Raw genomic sequence first — 23,171 nt, 5'->3', positions numbered from 1 at the left:
CTTAAGTCAAACTTTCCACCCACAATGGACTCTGGGTCAGCCTGCCACTGTAATATGCAAACAAAATCACAATAATTGCAGTCTGCCTCTTAAAAGTGTCTTGGCATGTTTCTGTGGAAACTTCAGAGTGGGAGAAAGCAGTCAGAAATGTTCGGGGAGTCCTTGGACGGAGTTGAAATGGATCCATGTGGCTGCTGTTGAGGTGGAACGGTACGCTTCAGGAATGGATTCCCCATATTGGACGCAGCGGAGCTGGACAGAGATACACAGGCTCAGATACAGAGATGTGGGTGTGGACTTCCTAGCAATGAGGAATCATGGGACTGACCGAGGTTATTGGGTTACACACACCCTCACACTAACATGAACTCTTATGATTGTTCTCCATTTTTAATAAATTGTCGTCACTTTCATAATTCACAAGGTGTTCACTTGAGCTGACCTGGGCAGTTCAGTCTTACAAAGTTTTTCCACTTTTCATGTTACTAAATGGAGGTGTACCATAGACTTTTGTTTGTTAAATATACCAACCTTAACAAAAACCTTTTTGTATTTTTAAACATTTTAAAAACGAAACGGTATATAATGTTTTTTCATCCTGAAAAGTTTTTTGATCAGATTTAGTTTAGTCGGAAAAATTGGGCCCTGATGGATCGTTAAACCCACATGCACACGCACCTCATAGACTACCTTTGATTTCTTACCAGGTTACTGATCTCATTTGACCTTAAATGTCCTCACAAATCACTTTTTGACATATTTCTTCATATTTGTATTTTGTGAGGACATTTTCAAACAATTGGCCATGGCAAGTAATGCAAAACCTGTACACACACACACATACTGAGCAATGATGTCCTTTGGACAGTGTGCAGTTTAAATAAGGTAAGACCTACACATGCTCCAAATGTGTCGGTCCACTCCTTTCTTTCCTGTACTTAATCTTAAGAAAACACTTCACCTCAGCTCATTTCCTAACCTGTAATGCCGACTCGGCTCTGAAGTGCACTTCAAACAAACCTGGCCGAAGCGTAAGTCAAACGTTTAAGCTCCCTGGTGAATGTTTGCTTTCATTTTATAAGACTGTATTTTTAATCCTGATCATACTAAACTCCCTTTTTAGCTTGTTAATTTCAAAACAATCTCTGCTGGTGAGTCCTTTACCGCCTTCTCACCACAGCTGCCATGCGCAGTTCAGTAATCCTTTGAAATCCTGCTGGATTTCTGCAATTAACTTGAATGGAATTAGTTAAAGCTGATTTTAAATACTTAGAATTCTCCCATCATGGTTTAATATACAAAGAAAACCATGTTTGACAACTATAAGTGAGCCTTTTGTAATACTGTCAAACCATGTAAACATCCCATACAGATTGATACAACAATTGGCTCAACCAATGTTGTGGGATTGGAAAACGACTGTCCCACTTAGTGATGTAGTAATGACACACTTCATCATAAACAGTTTACCCCAAATGAGAATTCTCTCAAAACGTCCCCGTTTCAGACCTAAATTTAGTGTTAAAGTTGGCATAAAACGGAAGTAACGATCGTATTCTTTTCCGTATCATGACATGTATCCGAGTAAAACAGCTTCTGAAATGAGAGAAAATTTAGGGCTTGATTTTCCACATTGAGAACTGGTTGGAAGATGGGCTTTGCTAACAAAATGGAGGCAGATTTGAATGCGAGTTTGCAGTCAGTCGTGGAAGATTATTCCCCACCGGACTCACCAACGGCACCCTCCCGTGAAGAAAGCTACGCGTTCGTGCCATTCCTCATGACAGGAAGTGATGAGAAGTCATTTCTGGGGGGGGGGTGAGCGCAGGAGGTCAACGACACATTCATTTCATGAAGTGAAGTGCACAGATGAGTCAATATTCCATATATTGCTTTTATGGCGTCTTTAAATTTATAATAGAGATTCGAACTAGCTAATTCAAACCATGTTAAGTTCAGTTTCGATGAATTAGAAATGACTCGTACCATAAGAAGAAGAGACCAAGAATCAAAAAGAGAACGATACAGAGTCACAAGTCCAGTTTATTTTGACGAAACAGTCCAGAAACCCAACAGGTTGAGTGAAAGCGGACAAAGCAAAGCTGCAGCCACTGAGTGAAACAGAGAGGGAAATGTAAAGGTTAACTAGACCAAGACAACAAGGAGACATGGAGCTTGTTGATCTGGAGAGAGGGAATGAAAGAGAAAGAGGTAGATGGAGGGAGAGAACGTGAGCTCTAAGATACAGACTCCTGTACAGAGACTGCTATTAAGTAGAATATTAGTGGAAGAGAGCAGGAGAACGAGAAGGTGTGTTAGTGTGCGTGTGGTACGCCGCGGAGCTCCATACTGCAGAGCGGGAGAGGCCGTAGGGGTTCCTCAGAGGAATCAACGTGTGTTTTGGCAGCGTTTTTTGGTTTGGGGGCAAGATGCATGTGTGTGTTTATACGCGAGTGTGTATCTAGCAGGTCTGTTGATGGAGAGATGAATCTAAAGCAAAAGTACACACATCTCCCCCATTTCACGTCTGCTATAGGAATCCCTCCGAAGTGTCGCTGTGTGTGGGAATTTAATGTTTATTTAGAGTGGCCTCCCCTCCTCTGCAACATGGTGGTGATGACGCCATCTCCGATCTCTGGAGACACCGACGTTAAGACTCACATAACCAGCCTCCCACAAACACATGCAGGCACACATACGCACAACAGAGAAGCAAAACAGCGGTCCTGAACATCACACATGTAAGACAAAGAGGTCTCTCCATAAATCATCCAAGCACACATAGAAACAAGTGCAAAAGACAAGCCATACGCAATCGAATTGAGGTCCTTCTCGGTGCATATATACGCTCGCATAGACAAACGTGCGGATGCAGACACGCACCCGCACAATAAATAACCAAATGCAGACAAAGGAGAATCCACAGGGCGATTATGAAGCCGTCTTGTGACTCGTGTTAATGATACAGGCAGAGAAACACTATCGTCTCCGACGTTCCATATCTGAATGCTACTTGGCTTCTGTTGCCTGTCTGTTCATGTGTAGTGCATTTTGACTGGCCATTTCGTTGTCAGAAGATCCCGCCCACCCCCAACCCTCCATTTCCGTCAATCCGTTCCCTTCCAAAAAGTCCAGCCTCTTTATGGGAGCCAATGCGCTGTGTAGCTGTGCCCAGTTCAGTTTAGTTCATTTGAAAGATCCAAAAAGGCCACAGCAGGATCACCCAGCACAGATGTGATCCTGAAGTCTCTACCAGCTGCTGCTGCAGTGACAGCTACAGACTGGGTCGTTGACGGGTGGTGTCGTAGGAGCGCACGACCTGGGACTGAGACACCACGCCATGCTCCTCCTGTGAGAACGCATATCCATCTGTGGGAAGACAGTCAAAAAATGTACTTATACAGTCTGAATATAAATCATGAACATATTGACATATTTGGACATATTGGATGTTGGTGCCCTTTCATCGTTTACTCATCCTCATGTCATTCTTCACAAAAGAAGACCAAAAACCAAACCAACTGTCCCTTGTTGACTTTGTAAGGCAGTGGTTCTCAAACTGGGGGCCCTGGTCCCCTGGGGGGCCCCAAGATGGCTCCGGGGGCCACAGATTTTGTGGCATTTTATGAAATATAGAAATTTATCATGAATTGTATGAAAAATAAGACCACCAACCAAAAGAATTGATGTCCCTGCATTGTATAACGGAGTATGTTTTTGGTTTAATTAAAATTCTAAGTTTAAGATTATAAGTCTTTATTTGGGGGGCAGCAAAGCAATGCACGCTACACAAAGGGGGCCTTACAACAAAAAAGTTTGAGAACCACTGTTGTAAGGACACAAAACCACTGAGACATTTCTTAAAATGTCGAGTAGTTTACAGGTTTTGAATGACATGAGGGTCCACAAATGATGACAGAATGTTTGTTTTTGGGGTGAACATTCCCTGTAACTAACAAGACTCAAACAACCAGCTAGGTAATGATGCCGTGGCTGTGATAGTCCACCCGCAAGACCATCAGTACCAGCATGAACTAGCACTCAAGTTCATGATGGTTTAGTCAGAGCACAGGTCTCATATTCCATTAGATGCACAGATGTTAGTTTAAAAAGGGTGTGCGAATCTAGCACTTACGTGACACGGTCTGCTGCACAGAGTTCGAGCGTCCCACGCTGGAGGGCGTTTTCCTGAAGACCCGTGTGAGCAGGTGGGCACGCTCGTTCAGACTGGACAGATAAAGACAAACGGATTATCTCACCAGTCTTAGACAAGACAAACACGACTGACATACTAGAGGTCAAATCACATGCTGAGATATATTGACTAATATATTACACCACGATTTCTACGACACACAATACTGCTGCAGGGCTGTTTTGGCAGGGAGTAGACATACTAAATGATGTTCAGTCAAGTGGAACGCACATTTACACACACGCTTACAAAATTCGAAGAAACGGCTTCCCAAACCGCTCCTAAACAACTTTAAATGTAGTCTGTGATCCAAAAACATCACATCAAATATTTCAACAGCACTAAATCCTCAACCTTCCCGTTCTTGAAATAAAAAGCAATACAAAGAGTATTTAACAGCTCACTATACTTAAATTAATGTACCCAATAAAGAGGTCTCGGTACTAAATTAAATTTCAAAAAGAGATCCCATGGCATTTTGGGTCTAGTTTTGAAATTAGGAATCGTGCAAGCCTGACCCCAGCTTTGATAAACAGGTCCTATGATGTCTCCCTGTAAATCAGATAAAAGGAACCCCCTCATCCATAAAAGAGACAGTGATTCAAAAACCAGTCATTCTGGAGAATGGCCAAAGTTCTCAAGGTTACAGCTAAAACTCCACTGCGCTATGAAGGGGACGTCTACACTGTTATATTTGGGTAAGACGTGGCATTCATTTGGCTGTACTGTAAGAAATTCAGCAACGGTATATGAGATATGGCAGGACGTCGGCCAACGAAAACTATGTCTGCAAAACAGATGACCGGTGGATGATGAATGGATAAATAAAGATATAAAGGAATAGAATGATGCATAAACTCAATGATAATCTGAGCTCTTTTCCCCCAATGTTTCTGTGAACAATCCTCGAAATATAATCTGTGGTGCGGGACAGTTGCTTTAATTAATCTAAATGGCAACAACTAATGGTATAGGTTTGACTTAGACAGGAGGAAAACACATCGCCTCTGTCCGGAGGTCTCCTGAAGTTTGATTCTTCCCCACCTAACAATACTGAATTCACATTGATGCTTAATCATTCATCACCTTTTTTACACAACACCCATTTTTACAGCTGGATATTTACTGAAACAAATGAGGTTAAGTGCTCTGCTCTTGGGAAATAAAGGGGTAAACCCAAACAGGGCTTACAGCCAATATCCATCTGATTAGAAGTCCATTCTGTCAACTCCCTTGCCATAAATTAGTGGCCTAAAGACCACAAAACGCTCCAAGGTATTACAAAAACTGAATGAGGCTACACGTACCTCTGCCAAGTTCCTGTCTCATATAGGGCCTTACACCAAACTCAATATGCGATGTAATGTCCCGCAATATCTCTGGGCTAAAACCATTAGGACTAATTCCACTCAATCACTACATGCAGTCAGCCTCAAATCCACAAACACAGTATGAAAACAAACACATGCACAGGGAAATCTCAACTAGTTTTCAAGGAAACTACACACACCCAGTCCTTATAGCTACGCAAACCTGACCAGCTCATGGCCGCCTGACATCGCAAACATGAAAGTAGAAGGAGAAATAGGAAAAGGAAAGTCAAAAGAGATGATGGTGAATGAATGGGAGGTTCCAGGGAGGGAGGCAGGGGAACACAGATCACTCCACATCCCTAAGAGGGTCACATTCAGGCAGACTGGTTCTACCTGCGTGCATGCCTGCATCTGACTCTATAGCCAGTCTATGAATCCTCAGCTTTGGGCCTGTGGGCGTTCAGGCAGGGGTTAGAGAAACAAAATGCTGTCTCATTCTCGAACACACATCCACAAACTATAAGTCACAAACATGCAGGTATAAACAAATGATAAACTACATTTTGCCAAACAAAAGTAAAATGTGAGTTAAAACAAATGACGCATTTAGATAAAGAAAGACCAAATCTATCCAAATAATAATCACTATTGATATTTCTATTTGATAATAAAGGTAATGCATTCAGTTTCTTTATATGAATTATAAATAATATTAATCAATAATGAAACAACTTTTTTGCATTTCATGGATATAATCTGTCATAACGATGCTTAATTTGTGGCTAATCTGCAGTCCTGATGTTTGCATTTTTATAAATGACTGTGCTTTACTCGTGGGTTGCATTTTTAAAAATGAACACTTTGAGAGCGATTCATTTTGTAGTATTAATGAAGAAAACAAATGGTTTCACCATTATTTGTTTTATGTCACAGCGCATTTACGCACATACCTGCGGCCACTGGCGTCTCTGAGGACGGCTGCTCCTGGGTCCACGGCTCGAGCCTCCAGTTCCTGCACTTCCTCCAGGAGAGTCTTCTTCACTGTGCGTCGTCCTCTGCACACACGCAAAGCAAGACGGTGAGGAATGATCAGCTTGTTTATGTGACTGGCTAATATACAATTACAAATCACACTATATTTGCTCTGTAAATCCACTGACGTATGTGTGGTTACTTACGCGTTCCACACTACATCCTTGAGCAAACATGCTGTTGGCACCAGTATCAGGCCCAGCCAGAAGCTCCAGCACTGCATCACTCTAGCAGCCTAAAAGAACCGTAAACAGATTATCACTTTTAAATAAACGCTTCGCAAACTTTGAAGCGATCAATGAACCCTGGATATATCTCCTAACAGCAGCTGTCATGTGACTTGAGTCACATTTGACCTTAGCTAGATGGAGAGGGTGAATATCTATTAATCTAAGTCTATTGATAACTCATGTGCCCCAATTACAAGCGTTTCCAATGCCACCCCATAATAAGTCACTTATTATTATTAAGCTAGACCTCTCGCCGAGTCTGTTTTTTAAACATTATGGGCCCTATTGTACACCCGGCGCAAGGCGCAGCGCAAGTGTTTTTGCTAGTTTCCGCCCGACGCAGTTCTCATTTTCCCGTCCTGCGGCGCGTTGTTTAAATAGCAAATGCATTTGTGCTCATTTGTGCGCCCATGGCGTGTTGGTCTAAAAAAGAGGTGTGCTCAGGCGCATTGTTGGCGCGTTGCTATTTTGAGGAACTGAAAATAGACTGCGCCATAGACCAACTCAAACCTGGTCTAAAGTCTAAAGTCAATTGCGCCAAAAAAAAATTGGTTTAAAAAAAGAGCGCATTAGTAGAAAATGCTCCTCTGGGCGGGTCCACATATAACACGCTTTCACTTTACTTATTACACAGAGGGAAGCGCAGCAGCACACAAACATGCCAAATATAAAAAATAAATGAATTACAATGTAAAAGATGATTATTGTGGACATAAAGATAAAAATCCGGCTTGTCATGTAGATGATCTGCTCGCGCGCTTTAACCTCACGCACGAGATGCGTTTCCTCTCTAGAGAAGCGTCCAGTCTTTGCTCTTGCAACTTCCGCCGTGTAAGTAGCGAATCCGCCAACTGGCTCTTAAAGGGAATGAGAGATGAGACTCTGATTGGTTAACTGCACATTACGCCCCAAAAACACCCATTACTCATTAAGAGAATCGGGACGACCCGTTTAGACCATGCGCGCCGACTGTTTTCCCGTCGTTAATTTAGCAAAAGTGGATTCGGACACGCCCTGAGTGCACCTGCGTCGTGCGCTTTAAACCATGCGCTTAGATCGTGAAAATAGGGCCCTATGGGTTTCTCAATGGCCGATGATGATACTTTTGTTTACAGTATCTCTAAATAATTATTTAAACACTTATAAAGCCATAAGGCATTTATTTTAAGTACAAAACTTTTCAACAACAATGGATAGTGTTAAAAATATGAGAAACTTTATGGAACATGTTCAAAGTTAATGTGATAAACTGAACATGTGGGAGAAAGACTTGAGGAGAAATGACTAGTTTGTTAGAATTGTTTTTCCTGGAAAAACTTCTGTTAGTCTCACAGACTGAAGCAACTTCACGGTGTGCATTCATCTGATCCCACCGAGAGGAGATGGTTAGGAATCATCCACAGCTAATATCCCCAATGGAATCCGCTAGACTCCGAACACCATTAAGAGGCGTCCCCTTGCGACAGCTGCACATACACCCCCAGACCGCCAACCCTCCCAAATTCTCAGACAAGCAAAAATACGCACATTAATTTACAGCAATGGAAAAACATGCTTGTATGCTCGTTCCCAGTTCGGTCTACATGGAAAAATGGAGAGATTAAAAAACGAATATGGATGGACAAAGAGGAGTCAGGCAAGCCTACGCTGCAGGGAAAAGAGTGAGGGATCTTTCTTTCTCTCTCTCTCTCTCTGAGAGCAGCTGCGGTGATACTTGAGCACATTCCTGATTTCTGACACAAATCGAATTAATGGGCCGGAGGGTTCAGAGAGCTCCATCCCACCCCGCCTGCTCAACGCTCCCAGAGCACACACTTACACGTTAGCTCAGTGAAGGTCAGTCCAAAAGGATATTAGGCTCCGTTCAAAGATATCTTGTTTGTGTGTCCTTTGCAATGCCAAAATGCATTCTCGATAAGCTCAGTAAATATATTTTTTAAATAAAATAATAAATGTATATAAAGTGTAATAAATATAATAACTATATAAAAAGACTATATACATTTTGATTATAAGAATGATACACTTGATTCATACACATTTACCAAACTTACCACAATGCATTCTGGGATTGCATCTACTGTATATGATGAGATCTATGTTTATATCCCTGTGGGAACAGGGAAACAACTTTTGTAGAGTATTCTTCCCTAAAACACACAAACAGATGTCTTTACTGTTGCACAAACCAGCCCACCCGCTTAAGTCAACACTTCCAGGCTAGGCCATAAAAGCCTGTGGCTCGGGTGACTGTGGCAGGTGTAGGGAGACTACAAAATGGGACCATAAATCTGACACGGATCACCCAGAGAGCAAGTCGTCCAGGCGCCGAGCGGGCCGGCAGTCTAATGCAATAGTTGTGTGAGAAGGCATGAGAACGAGCAGGTGTGTGAGCGTATCTGGACTCACCTGGCCCAGCATATCTGGTGCTATAGGGATGGTTGGCCAGATAGCGGAATAAACGGTGAAAAACAGCATCCAGAGCACCATGCTGCCCCATACAGCCAGATGAGAAAACTGTAACGAGAAACAACTAGGTCATGGTCAGTTTCCAAACTGGTTACAGAGAACATTAAGTATATGAAAAGTCAATGTTATAGTCAAATTAATAATCGCACTAAAAAGCTTTGCAACCTCCCATGAAGTATTACAAATAGTGTAATCGAGAGAAAAGAGAGGCTCAAGTAACATAAATATGTACAGTATATATTTAAATATGTTGCAATACAAACTTGAAATAATGTAAAATATACTATATTATTAATGGCTACAAGTCAATATCTTTTAATATCATACCATCATTTTTTATCATGCTTCAAGGGAGCATGATAAAAGGGAGCAAACTTTGTAATATTTTGTATATGGCTTAGAAATTGAGTTAAGTTAGATTCATTATTTTGCTATTAAGAATTCATTTGAAATTCTTATTGAGAAAATGAATGGGAAAAATACTTCCACATCCAAGACCGTGGAAAAACTGGACATTGGTGTTGGACTTCACTGGCACACTGTATATAGACTTCTCAAACACATCTCTGTTTCTGTAATAGAAACCGTGTGAATTCCAAGGGGTCTCTCCTTCATCCTGGGGGCTGGAGTGCGGACAGCTGAACGGACGGGTGTGTCGACGTGCCCTCAACACACACCACGGCTGGTAAGAAATGTCCTGACATAGCACCAGTAAATATTCTCCATCTATCTAAAGCAAGGGCAATTCCCGATTATACTGTATATAACCTTTCTATAGAATCAGTCACGTTCAAAACATCATAAGCAAACTTAAGAATGTTCCATAATTTGATTTTCTTTCACTCTAGATATAACACATTTCTTGTAGTATATTCGACGCATTAGACGGGGCTTTCATAAGTGCTGCCGGAGTGGTTCATTGCTTTGAGTTCAGACGACAGGCTGTGTAGGGCGTGCGTGTGTGTGGTGTTTGTGTTGGAGGATGGTGACTAACTTACCCTTGTCCAAGCTGTGGTCTCCATGCCGGCTTTTAGACATACAGTTACCACTACATACTGTTATAGGAAGAGAGAGAGAGCGAGAGAGGTCATAAATAACAGTAATGATATGCACTCATCATCCTGGTAAAACGTTCTGTACAGTTTCACACACAAAACCAGATGAGGGCTTTCACATAGGCATAGACTTACTTTAGCCTCTAGCTTTAAAACACACACGGTTACACATTCACCCCTTAATGTAATCACTCGCACACAAACACACTTAAAAGCCTGTAAGGGAACAGAAATGAAATACCAGCAAAGACTTCACTCCCTATGGGACTCATTCATTAGTGTTTTAATGGATGGAGTCTGGCATCACTGCTAAAAACTGAAACATACTGTATTTAATAGTCTAGGTTATAAACACACACACAGCCTTATTTATATAATGGAACAAAGTCCAAAAACACACAGTTCTTTTGTGATCTGTTCCTTTTTTTGGCAAATGGGATGGGATACTTGACATTGGACATTTAAGGTACCGCCTGAAACAAACTTTACCGTAACCGTAACGCCAGAATAAACTTTTAACAATTTGAAGCACTATTATTTGAGAGTTTCTGAAGAATACATGATGGGTGCTTTCCCATGTTCTTGTTGGTTTCCAGGAGGTTGCTCACTGGCCCAAGTCAAACGAGCCCACCTTGAAGTTTCTATGATATTCAGGTCCCTAGGTATGTCTTGAGCCTCTCGTTCATTATAACTCAACGTTTGTGACAGTTTTATTGTCCACCAGGTGAAAATCAAGTACGTCTCGCTCCGTCTTGGAAAAGTAACATCATGCCTCATCGAGCCACATGTTTTGAGATATCACTCAAGTCTGTAGCTCAAACGGTGCGGGACAAGCTGAACACCAAGTTTAATACTTGGGGTTTGGAGTTTGTTTAAAACCTTAACCTCAAGTTTGACTAATAGTAACAGCTAACTGCTTTAGCAACCACCACTAATTAGACAAATCACAACCTTAAACAAAAGACTGCACTTTCAATCATTTCTGCTCGAAAATAGAAGAGACATTAACAAGTTTACTCTGTAAACACTGGCAGCTAGCAAACGGAATAAAAACACTAGCAAGGAAATGATGCGTGACCTCTTATTGGCAGTAAATGCTATGCCGTGATTGGCCGATGACTTACCGTGTAGACAATGTTCCCCACAAACAGGTAGTCGACACTGTTGCCGTTGTCAAAAGGAGTGTCTAAAGAAACAAAAAGGTTGACGAAAGATTCCCAGCCATTTACACATTGACACTTGAGTGCTCGCTATGTGTGCGTGAGTGTTTGTGTTCGTTACCGTGCTCCAAAACTTTGAGTGGAAACCAAAAGAGAATAATGGAGTGAATGAGTGCATTTATACAGTGACCCCAGAAGACCTAGAAAAAGAGAAATAGGGAATGAATGAGTGAGTGAGTGAAAAGAGAGAAAGCAGGGGATGAGCGAGTCGGTTAAGACAGTCTAATGCCAAGATACACACGGCCCACACAAACAGTTTCTTTTCAATTGCACAGCTAGTTCAGTGTCCGCTAGATCACCCCTGAAACACACAAACATAAACACCGATCCTCTGCTTGTAATGAATGACTTTCTTATTCCGGCCTCATGAATCTCATTATTATCTCTATGGTAACTGATTTAATATTGGACATCATGTGATGATCCAACAAGAACAAATATGATTTACAGTTTACAGCAAAACAAAACAAAACATCAAATGCCTTGAAAATCCAAGACTTATATTTATTAGTGTAAATGATTGACAAGGACATACAATTTAATTATGCAAGGTTTGGTTTTTAAATGAGTATTTGTCATGCTCTGAAAAGCCAATACATCACACAAACCATGTTTATTCTCAATACAAGTGAACACATACTTAATGTTGCCTGTGTCACAATTGTTATCTTTTTGTTTTGTATAGTCTTTAAATAAGCATGTACGTCTATTATTGTATATTAATGTATAAGTGCACCTTTGTGTTAAAACCCTCTGCGTTTTGTGTGATACGGTAGAGCTGAGGGAATCGCAGCATGTTCTGTTGACTGCACGGCCGGTCAAATATTCCCAGTGTGAAAGGTGGCAATGCCGTAAAGATCTAAAACACACAAAAACACAATTACTGTGAACATAAAAGTACTGTAGCCTATATCATATACATCATCCAAAATCTAATGATCTGCTTATCTGTCTTTTGGTTGCTTTGCTTTGGATAAACGTGTTTGTTAAACAAATAAATGTATATTTTATAGACAGCTGACTTCTAAGTGATGAGCATCTTCTTAACCAAAACAAATTATTCTGCTTTTGATTCTAATAGATTCGGTTACAGCGAAAGCTATGCTTCAGTTGGGATAAAATACATATTACACAAAAAAAATGGGTAAAACAGTCCATTTTTATTTGACAAGTTTTAATGATAATATATTGAGTTCAATATTAATTATTTTATAAATATTTAAACTTTAATATTGGCATTTATCTGCCTTATGGATAAATTCATTCACTCACTCAGTTTGCCAAAATGCATTCTGGGATTGGCTTAGTGAGGTATACAGCAGAGGTCGCGTTAACCGAAAATTCTCGGTCATTGACCAAAAAAATTGACAAAAAAATCTGAAGGCCGTCCGTCATTTTGACGGATTGCAATAAGGGCAATGTGTAACTCCCCGTTTTGTTATTTCCCTTCATTAGAGCGTGATCGTACACAGCAAAACCGCCAGTGTTAAAAAGGGTCAAATTAACTCTCACAGTGTATATACAGTATAATCCACACTCTAAATGTGGATTATCTATACACTGTGAGTGTTAATTTGACTTTTTTTAACACTGGTTCAACCCCTGCCCTGAATACGAGCGCGAAGGGACGTGTGTTTCCCATTCATTAACTTACATACAATGCCGGGTCCGTTTTGGAAAACGTGCGCGCGGTCAGCGGAGACTTGCGGTGCAGATGCATCGGTCACAGACTCCCGCGTCGTGTGCACGCATACACACAAAGGCGCGCAGTGGGTGCAGTGTTTACAGAGTTTTTTCCTTCAGAAAAGCGACGAGCCTCTTTTTGGATAAACCTTAACTTCCAGTGAGTGGAACAAATTTCTCTCTTGGCGTCTTCTTTGTTCAGCGAGCGGCAGAAGCAGCACATTCATGACCAAACCGCAGTTTACTTGTGAGTGAGTGAGTACAAAACACCATTTACAAGCACCTGTCATTGTTACTGACTAGACATATGGACATAAACATTTGTCTGTAATGATTATTTTATGTCTGAAAACAGAAACATTGATGACCGCATGATGAAGTCACGAACAGGCTAATTACCATGTCACGCCACCTTGCGCCACAGTGACGGGTAATAATAGATTATGACAGATTTTTTACGAGCCTGTCCATAAAAGGTCTAGCGCAACATACTCTGGTATACAGTATGTAATGCTGCTGCTGTGGAATTTCGCTTAGAAAAGTCATAGTGTCACAGGCAAGTCTATTATATTATAAAATGCTATCAGACAAAAAGAAAAGAATTTATGAACAGAATAATGTTTAAAACCAAGAAAGAGCTAGAAATGCTCACCACATTGTACAGTCCAATGCACCACCGCTCAAACAGGATCTGTCCGGAGAAACCATTTACAAATGCAAACCAAAGCTGTGGACAAGAAAGATAAATGTGGTTAAAATATGAACATGAAAATCAAACCACAGCATGATAATGACAGGAGAAAACAAAACACGAAACTTTTAAGAGGAAACTTTTAATGGAACTTTTGCACATCAAAAACCAAGACACACGCTGATAAACATATACACTTGCTTGTCCATCCACCGCAATGTCTCTGCTAGAGAAACAAAGACAGTCTGTGAACTCTGACCTTTAAATCTCCTCTTTGCTGGAAGCTAATCCCGAGTAAGACCCCAAACCCCCCCGGCACATGAACAGATGTGCACATACGACAATTCCAAACATTCCAAAGATAAAACAATAGGTCAGAGTACACTTTACTCCGATCTTTACATGATACACAAATTCATGAACACATACTGTATCTACTCCAACACACACATACAGCAATATGGCTGTGTCTACACCTGCTGCCATTTTAAAGGGTGGGGGTGGCACAGCTGACAAATGCTCCAGTGGACAGATCGGTGACCCTGTCACTAAAGCTCACACTCTACCCAGAACACACACCTCTAGGATGACCGTGTATCTGGTACGCATTTTTGAGCTGGATGGTCCCAGCCACTATAGATAGGGGTCAGCGGCTCTTTGTCTGTGCTCTGGAGTGTGTGTGTGTGTGTGTGTGTGTGTGTGTGTGCGTCTGTGCGATGGAAAGCAGGCACTGAAGGGGGCATCTCATTTATCACTGTCAAACACTTCCACAAACAGCTGCAAGCGGTCTACTTAATGTACGCAAGTCTGTGTCCGTGTGAGAGAACGCAAACAGAAAAGTGAAAAAGAATTTGTGCATGTTCATGTTCATGTCAGTGAACGAGAGATGTGTATATACTGTATGTGTGAGAGAGAGTATGAACCTGACTATTAACTGAACTTATACCATGTTCAACACACGCCAACAAGCAAAATTACGTTGTTTAAAGGAATAGTTTGCCCCGAAATGACTTATTATTATTTACTTATGATGACATTCCAAACCTGCATGACTTTACTTTTTGTGCAAGATAAAGAATAAAGCAGTTTAGCAGAATGTTCACAACTTAATAAATGTACATTGAAGTTCAAATTTGAATGTAGGTGAATGTGGATGACTCTGTCAAGCTCCACAAAGCATATTTTTTTATATATAGGTGAGTCCAAGTTTTAGCATTTTGAATAATTTAAGACAAATTGAAAAAGAAAGGGCATTATTTCTCGGTCATTAATCAAATTAACATGAAATCAAATGAATTATTATGATTAATATTAACATGTTTGAACAAAATATTTCTCATGCTAGAATGTGACATTACAATAACATTAAACAAACATTGTATTCAATAAGAAAAATGCACAATAGAAGAATTTTCACTGGTAGTCATTTAAGGTATTCGACAGCGTCTGTTCCCCTTCATTTCCATTTTACGGAAGACGACAACAACACAAACATCCTTCCTAACATCTCTTTTCGCATTACACGGAAGAAAGAAAGCCGTACGGGTTTGGATACTACATGAGGGTAGAGTAAATAATGACCTTCTTTTCATTTTTGGGTGAACTGTTCCTTTTAAAGGCTCACACACTTGGCGGCAATTCAGGTACACACCTCTATGATGTACAGAACCACGTTCTTGTAGAAACAGTACAGGATACATTTGGTAACACGGTTGTAACTCCAGGCCCCGTGAACCAATAACAGCTTCTCCAGGTAGGAAAACTAAAAGAGAGAGAGAGAGAAACGAAGGTTGAGAGGAGAATTAGTTTGCCGCAGGAACACATGTGAACCATTACAGCAGGAGCAGCTACCCGGATACAAGAACGCTGTGGGCAGAAGACTGCTGTGTGCTTTGTGTTGTGGTAGTCTAATTATGTTTTTAAAGATGAGATGCGTGTGTGTGTGTGAGCCACAGAATAATGAAGTACATCAGCTGGTTTGTGTGTATCAGACCTGAGCTATAGAGTAGTCCGATGAGTTGGTAGCTTGCATGCCCTCGTTCCCACTGATGCCCACGCCAACATGTGCCGTCTGAATCATGCCCACATCGTTGGCTCCATCTCCTATAGCCAGCGTGATGGCCTTCACGTGCTTCTTCACCATGTCCACTATCTCTGACTTTTGTAGTGGAGACACCCTGAAATCACAACATGGGATGTGTTTACTTATTTAGTGTATACCGTATATCAGGAAGCCATCAGACTTGTTGATCTCGGAGTATGTGAGTGACAGGGAGCGGAATTGCATTATATTGCCGGGAAAAAGGAATGTTTGGAAAGTCAGGGAGTCTGTGTTCTCGCTCCAAGATCACGCTGATATTGTTCATGAGCATAACACATGTTTACTACCCATAATGCAACTGCGTGTCCACAAGAATTCACCATGTAAACACTTGGTTTTTATAGACTATTTAAAGCTTATTTATTGGCTAACATTTGGGCAATGAAACTTTTCTCAAGGTACCATTTATAGCATTAACAGTAAGAAAGAATGATTTGTTAAATATTATTAGAAAAAAATAATTGTGTGTTCAGAGTAAATTAGGGTGAACATGTTGAGAAAGTCTCTAACATCTGAGTAATGTCCCTTTTGGATAGGCCTATATGTTAGTGTAACAGGTTATCTGTAAGTCATGAGCTTGGACTTTATTTGTATTTATATAATTATCTTTCAGGTTAAAAAAAAACATTGTGTGCATTGCGATTTTCCACAGAGAAAATTTGGTTTTGGATCAATTTGATGAGAAATGTTGAATTCATATTCTTTGGTTGCACTTTACAATAAGGTTGTATTTGTTAACATTAGTCAATGCCTTAGTTAACGTGGGGTTTGTTAATATAGTTTGTCAGCATTTATTGGTGTTAATGGCAATGCAGTTGTTCCACTGTGCATCAACTAATGTAAACTAACATAATATTTAACTAATGTAATGTAAATTAACATGAACTAACATGAATAAATCTTATAGAAGAATTTCTCATTGTTAGTTTATGTTAGCTAATGCATTAACTAATGTTAACAAATGCAACCTTACTGTAAAGTGTTACCAAATCTTCAGTAATATTCACTTTTCATTGCAGATTGAGCTTAGTTTGTGACATTGTTGAGAACTTTTCTGAACCTCTGATACAGACGTTTGTGAGATTTATGGGTCTTTCTTTCAGGAAATATCTGAGACACAGGAGCCCTGAGCAGAAGTTTCCAGCTGTCTATTTAATCTCCCTGATGTCTAGGAGAAATCATTGAGATATTAACCTGTAACTTTTGCGTTCACAAGACAACCATCTTGTCCAAGGGATTGTGGAAAAGATGCATAGCTTGAAAATGATAACTTCTTTGACCTTTTCGGACATTTTTAAATATATATCCAGGTTAACCGTGAGTAATCTCTGAATATGAAGAGTACAGACAGTGTGCGCACTGGGGTTTGGATGAAATATAATCTACCTAAACTGACGAAAACAAACATCTTCCTTTTAAATCAAAGAACTGTAATAACGAAAACCAATAAACTTCTATGACAGGTGGGATATAATTTGAGTTTCCAGGAAAATTAATAAAAGATTCACATTAATTCATTTAACAGACATTTTGATCCAAAGCTACAACGCATGCCGTTCATCTCAGAAAGACAGTAACATTAGAAGTACTGCAATACAAAGTTTCAAATTTGGCCAGAAGAGCACAATCTAGTACAGAGATGAATGATCTTCTAAATGGTGCAGGCATGGTATAGTCATAAAAATCGAAACTCTACAGCGAAAAGACAAATCCTCCACAAACCACTTTCTCTTGTCATCATGTTGATAGATTCCACCCTTTTCCCGCTCTATCCCTACACAATCACGGCGGGTGTAGGGGGATTGCTAAAGCAGCAGGCGGATGAAAGGCAGGCTAATGTTCTTCATGGTGGAATTGAGCAGAAAATAAGAAGGTTAAAGTAGCTCTTTAAACAAACAGAGTGTGAACTCAGGAAACCACGCACGGAGCTTTCTCTCTAACACACACAAACACGGCGAGGAGTTCTGGGACAGTGTGGGGGGTGCTGGAGAGGGAGGAGAGGTTGCTTTAGCAGGTTTGTATGGCCTTGGAGACCAAAGTCCGGATATGGACTTCATGCAACAGCAAGTCAATTACTCCCCTCTCTGACACCACAGATGGAAACACGCTTTATCGCTGAATCAAAACTGCGTAACGTGCCACTTATATTCAGATTATAAACATTCACAGTACTCAACAATACTGTGTGAATGACTGTATTGTCTACCTGTGTGTGTGTGTGTGTGTGTGTGTGTGTGTGTGTGTGTGTGTGTGCGTGTGTGTGTGTGTGTGTGTATAATGACAGTGAGTCATTAGTTTGACATTTGCACAGAGAGCAGTATATTACATTACCTCTCCACAGCCCCTCTGTTCTGGGAGCCAAGCTTTTATTTTCAACAGTTATTAAGTCACCCAGGGCAAGACACAACCTTTACGTACACACATACAGACACACGCAGTAAAATCGCTCTTTTTAGAAATAAAGGGGAATTTTTTTGTTTACACATACACATGTTTGCTGCCTGCCAGAACACCCACAGTAAAGAAAAGCAAGCGGCAAATAGATTAAGATGGAGTGCAAATCAAAATTTTAGTTCGAGTCTCCTGCTTCTCAGCTTTTTCTTTTATTCGGAGAAAAAATATACCCTAAAAACCGGACCCCAGTAATCTCACATGCCTCAATAATGTTTTTCCTGAGCAATCAAAAATCATATATTTTGATATGAGCCATAAACCTTCTTTCATCATTTAACATGAGAGATATGCCAATATTGTGCTTTATCATTAAAGTCCCCATGAAATCAAAAGTAAAGTTATTTGGCTTTTAGTAAAAATATGGTATCCTTAAGGATCTATATAAACGAGTGTCATTCAAAACATTAACAAAATTCAAGATGTAAGTACTCAATACTTACAGTCTCTTACTTGATTTACTTCAATGCATTAAATAAATCTGCAGGTTTCAAGGCACTTTAGTGGATCTTTAAACTTTATATGTAGCAAATAGGGATGGGCAGGATGACCAAAATTAGTTTCACGGTATAATATATTTTATTTTAGGGTTACATATAAATCTCCTGTATGGAATTTGGTTGTGGGTCCACTTGATTTGCGTTTTTAACATAGAGGGATGCTGCTAGTGAGTTGACCATGCCCACTTATATTGTGCATTCACGAAATCATAAGTTACAAAAATAGGTGTGCGTGTATATACCTGCAGCAGATGACGGCTTTGCATGACAGAGCGAGGTCGAGAAAGGCCTGACGAACTTCAAAAGAGAGGGCGTATTTGAGCGTCTGTCCGTCTATGATGAGTGCCAACTCGTTCTCCTTCCTCAGAGAGTCACCCAGCGAGGAACAGTGAGCTGTTAGTGTGGCCCTGGTTGCCTGGATACAAGAAAACAACCCGATTTATAACCACTCATGCTAAAAAAAATGCTATACATGTTTACATGTGTATTTGTTCAACTTAGTTTCTTTAACTCATCCCAATCCCTTCATGAGAAAGCATGTCGTCAGCACACATTTTTCGTACTTTTATTTCACCAACACCAACAAACTTCTCACGCAAGGATCACACACACATATCAGGGCAAGACTGTCCTGCCAAAGGAAGTTGAAGGGGATGTTTTAAGTGGGGCTGTTAGCACCACAATCTCTCTCTCTGACACACACACACACACCTGTTACACATCATCCTGTCACATGAGACACTCTAAGCCCTTAAAGGACTCGAAAGCATCAACTGTTGGCCAACAAGAACTTTATATGGGAAGAGAGAGAGAGAGCAAGAGAACATGAGAGAAACCCATTTATACAGGTTTGAAACAACCTGAGGGTGAGTAAACGATGACAGAATTTTCATTTTTGGATGAACTATCTCTTTAAGGTCTGTTGTAATAAGCGTGTGATTTCAGTACACAAAAAGTCTATGGTATGTTTTCACATACTGTAGATAAGCAGATAAACCTGTACGTGTGTGCGTATGCGTGAATGCACGAGCATGCATGAGACAGAAGGACATGCAGAGATAAAACGACAACGTGAAATACGTGCGTGTGTGTTTATTGAATCGTGGTTCCAGGCAGTTTTTGATTGAGATCTTGATAATGGGAAGAGAATCACTAATAGAGAAAACAAACATCCTTCGTTCTTTAATAAGAACCATGTGGACGACACAGCACGCAACAAGGCGAGGCCACACACACACACACACACACATGCGCGCGCGCGCGAACAGCCGCAGATGTTGAAGTCAGCGTTTATGTATCAGACAGGATAAATTCACTTTCGATATATCAATATCTTGATTTAAATCTGTGTGATAATAAATCTGTATAAACAAACTGAGCTGAGATCAGCCAACAGCATAGCTGAGTAACTAGAGCTCATCTCCTCTCTTCAGCTCATCCGGACACGTTTTGTGTGTGTGTTTATCTTTTCATTTAGGGATTCCTGTTTGCCTTTCACCTTTCACGGGAAAACAAGAGGGAAAGAAAAACAAATGCAATGAAAGAAATAAGAGTGATCATTTATTGACAGTGCGTTTGTGTGTGTGTATACGCAGACCTTTAAAAACTGCTACTGGTAATTTATTACCAACTACATTTCCCAGCTAACTTTCAGTTTATTATCAAAGACAGCTCTCTCCACCTCTCTCTCTCTGTTAAACACTTGCAGCTGGTTTTATTTAGTATTAACTTATGAACTTCAGACAGGAAGTGTCAATCTGTTTCTCTCCACGGTGTGACTTTATTAAACTTTCTCCGGGACGGACAGAACTGTCTTAATGTGTTTATTTAACAATTAAATGACCACAGTAATGGTTTCTTAAATGATTGTGTATTTGTGTGCGTGTGGCTTTGTGTGTGTGTGTCAGCAATTAGCTTCACGGCGCAGTAAACATCCTGAGGATTCAACACAGAAGTGCTAATAAGCTGAAAGACTGCCGGTCAAATGTCGTGCCGTGTCCATGGACATCGGCAAGTGTCACCGCAGTTTAATCTGCCGGTCAAGCACAGACACGGTTCACTTCACATTAAAGCAAACTGAAGCCATTAGTTTCATTGACCATAGGCTTGCCAATACTTCAGGAATGCAATTTATTTTTATAAAAGGAAATATACAAAACTGTGTTTATGAGAAACTATAACTAAACATGCATCTGTCTGTGCTGAGCTATTGAAATTGTAGTATTGTATTTTATTTAATGCCAGTCACCAGTTTTGAAGGATACTTAATAGCGTAAAATGGACTTGTGTTTTTATTTATAACTCGCTTGCAAAGTCTTCATAATTGAAATTGTGTCCTCTGTGCTGTCTTTGAGATGTCTGGTAATGGTAACAAATAGCTATCTTTAGGCATTATAAACCTCCTTGGTCAGAGGTTAAAACTATTTACTTACCAATCTTGGAACGTGATGGAACATGTATACTTTGGAGAACTGAGATGCAATGCACTACCATGGCGTAAAATTGTTTCATAACTCTTGCTGCATATTTTTGGTGTTTGCATGCAAGTTTCTCAGCCTGTTTTAAAAACAGAATAAAATCTGGTGAGAAATATCACAAACTGCTTCTCTATTGTGATATGAGACTCTTACAGTATCTCACATACTATTCATACTATAATACAGATTTCTCAGAGCCCCCCAGTTCCTGGTAATGTTAAAGGAGCAATGTGGAGCTTTTAGGGGCATGTAGTGGTAAGCTTGTGAATTGCAACCAACAGCTCACTCCACCTCTCACCCCTCCCTTTCGAAGCACTACGGCGGCTGACACAGAACTAAGATGTCGTCACGTTGTCCCATTGGTTCATCATACAAAAAATTTCAGTGTTGAGAATCCAGTGTTGATGAGATTTTAAATGATATTTGATTGACAGAAAGGAAGGAGTGGACACTTGGTGATGCCCAGATGACACCCAAGTTTAATTGTTACTTCATAATTGCTATTGCAAACGCTGAACAGGAAATCGTGAATAAGAACTCTCAGAATTCTCCTAGTTTGGATGTACATTTTCATGTGTCACTCCCAGTAAGATATCAGTACTGAATGTATTTCACGATCCAAGCTAAATGTTATTTTCCGTACATGTTTAAGCTGGGAACTGAATAAAGTGCATGTTCTCACAAACAAGCACATATACAAAATACTACACACACAAACACATCCACACTGCGGCTTTGTTGTGTTCTCAGGTTCCTGCGAAAGGGATCTTATCACATTTATACTTCGAGTAGAGTAGAGGAGAATAGCCCCTTTGGTGTGACATATCACAGATCACATTCTCCATTCATACAGAAATCACACACGCAGTAAAGGGCTCGGCATAGTCCAGGCGAACTGCGCTTTCGTTCTGCGTTTGGGGGTAAAACGAAGCTCGAAAACTTTGAGAGACGGTATAGTGTTTTTGAACAATCCAACACCCCTTTGTTTCTGGAGGCGGGGTTTACATGACGTATGCAAATAAAATGACGCGTTATTTCCCACAGACCAGGCGGCGCTACATAACACACCCACTTATTACGTAATGGCCATGGACCAATGGTGGCTCGAGGGTGTTTACCGGCCAACTTTCCCGGAGAGTTCTGTTTGGTTTGCTGCGGCGAACTAGTGAAACGAATTGTCGTTTGGACCAGACTTGGTTCGAAATCAGGTCACAGACGGTCGTTTTTCCATTTCGAATGTAGTATTCCGAGCCCTTAAGGGAGACATTAAAGGCAGGGTAGGCGATTCTTTCCAGAATGTTTTTTTCCAATTACTGCATTTTGTCCAAATACAATGATGTCCCACTTGTCTATCACACTATTTGTGCGCTTCATGCGCTCTGCTTAGTGCTCACACAGGCAATCTTCCTTCATCATCGCCTTCATGTGTTTTAGAGGAGGCGTGGCTTAAGAGAGCACCCTGAAGGTGGAATCTTATGCCCAATGCTAGCTCGCTATATCGTCAGCCACTCCGAAATCGCCTACCTTTCTTTAAAGCCGACTGCAGTGACATGACGGTTCAACCTGATCTATTCTATGGCAATGATGTGTTATAAAGTAGTATCAGCTCTCTCAGACACATATGATCGTGGCTTATATTCTGTATTATTAATAGGATAGCTCCAGCCCTGCATGCTTATTGGTCAATATATTGGTTGCTAAACTACACATTATAATAGTTTTAGGTTGAATGTTCATCTGTTCATCCAGCTACT

At 40.5% G+C, this 23,171-nt stretch overlaps 1 protein-coding gene across 7 annotated transcripts in view; it reads right to left on the bottom strand.

The window, feature by feature from the left end:
* Window positions 1-2,025: 2,025 nt before the first annotated feature.
* atp8a2 (ATPase phospholipid transporting 8A2) overlaps window positions 2,026-23,171 on the bottom strand; it is a 48,984-nt gene continuing 27,838 nt past the window's right edge. For all 7 annotated transcript variants that reach the window (XM_057322615.1, XM_057322616.1, XM_057322617.1 and 4 more), the window contains 13 exons: window positions 19,183-19,355; window positions 15,882-16,065; window positions 15,540-15,650; window positions 13,850-13,924; window positions 12,251-12,373; window positions 11,576-11,654; window positions 11,419-11,480; window positions 10,238-10,294; window positions 9,180-9,287; window positions 6,687-6,775; window positions 6,459-6,563; window positions 4,136-4,227; window positions 2,026-3,369 (listed from right to left, as the gene is read on the bottom strand). In XM_057322615.1, the coding sequence (XP_057178598.1) occupies window positions 3,275-3,369; window positions 4,136-4,227; window positions 6,459-6,563; window positions 6,687-6,775; window positions 9,180-9,287; window positions 10,238-10,294; window positions 11,419-11,480; window positions 11,576-11,654; window positions 12,251-12,373; window positions 13,850-13,924; window positions 15,540-15,650; window positions 15,882-16,065; window positions 19,183-19,355 (1,353 nt within the window). In that variant the 3' untranslated portion in view covers window positions 2,026-3,274. The remainder of the gene's footprint in view (window positions 3,370-4,135; window positions 4,228-6,458; window positions 6,564-6,686; window positions 6,776-9,179; window positions 9,288-10,237; window positions 10,295-11,418; window positions 11,481-11,575; window positions 11,655-12,250; window positions 12,374-13,849; window positions 13,925-15,539; window positions 15,651-15,881; window positions 16,066-19,182; window positions 19,356-23,171) is intronic.

This window comes from Triplophysa rosa, linkage group LG23 (genome assembly GCF_024868665.1).
Source record: "Triplophysa rosa linkage group LG23, Trosa_1v2, whole genome shotgun sequence".
In the NCBI taxonomy this organism is placed as follows: domain Eukaryota; kingdom Metazoa; phylum Chordata; class Actinopteri; order Cypriniformes; family Nemacheilidae; genus Triplophysa; species Triplophysa rosa.
The sequence above is the reverse complement of the archived record's forward strand: the minus strand, read 5'-3'. Positions and strand labels throughout refer to the sequence as shown.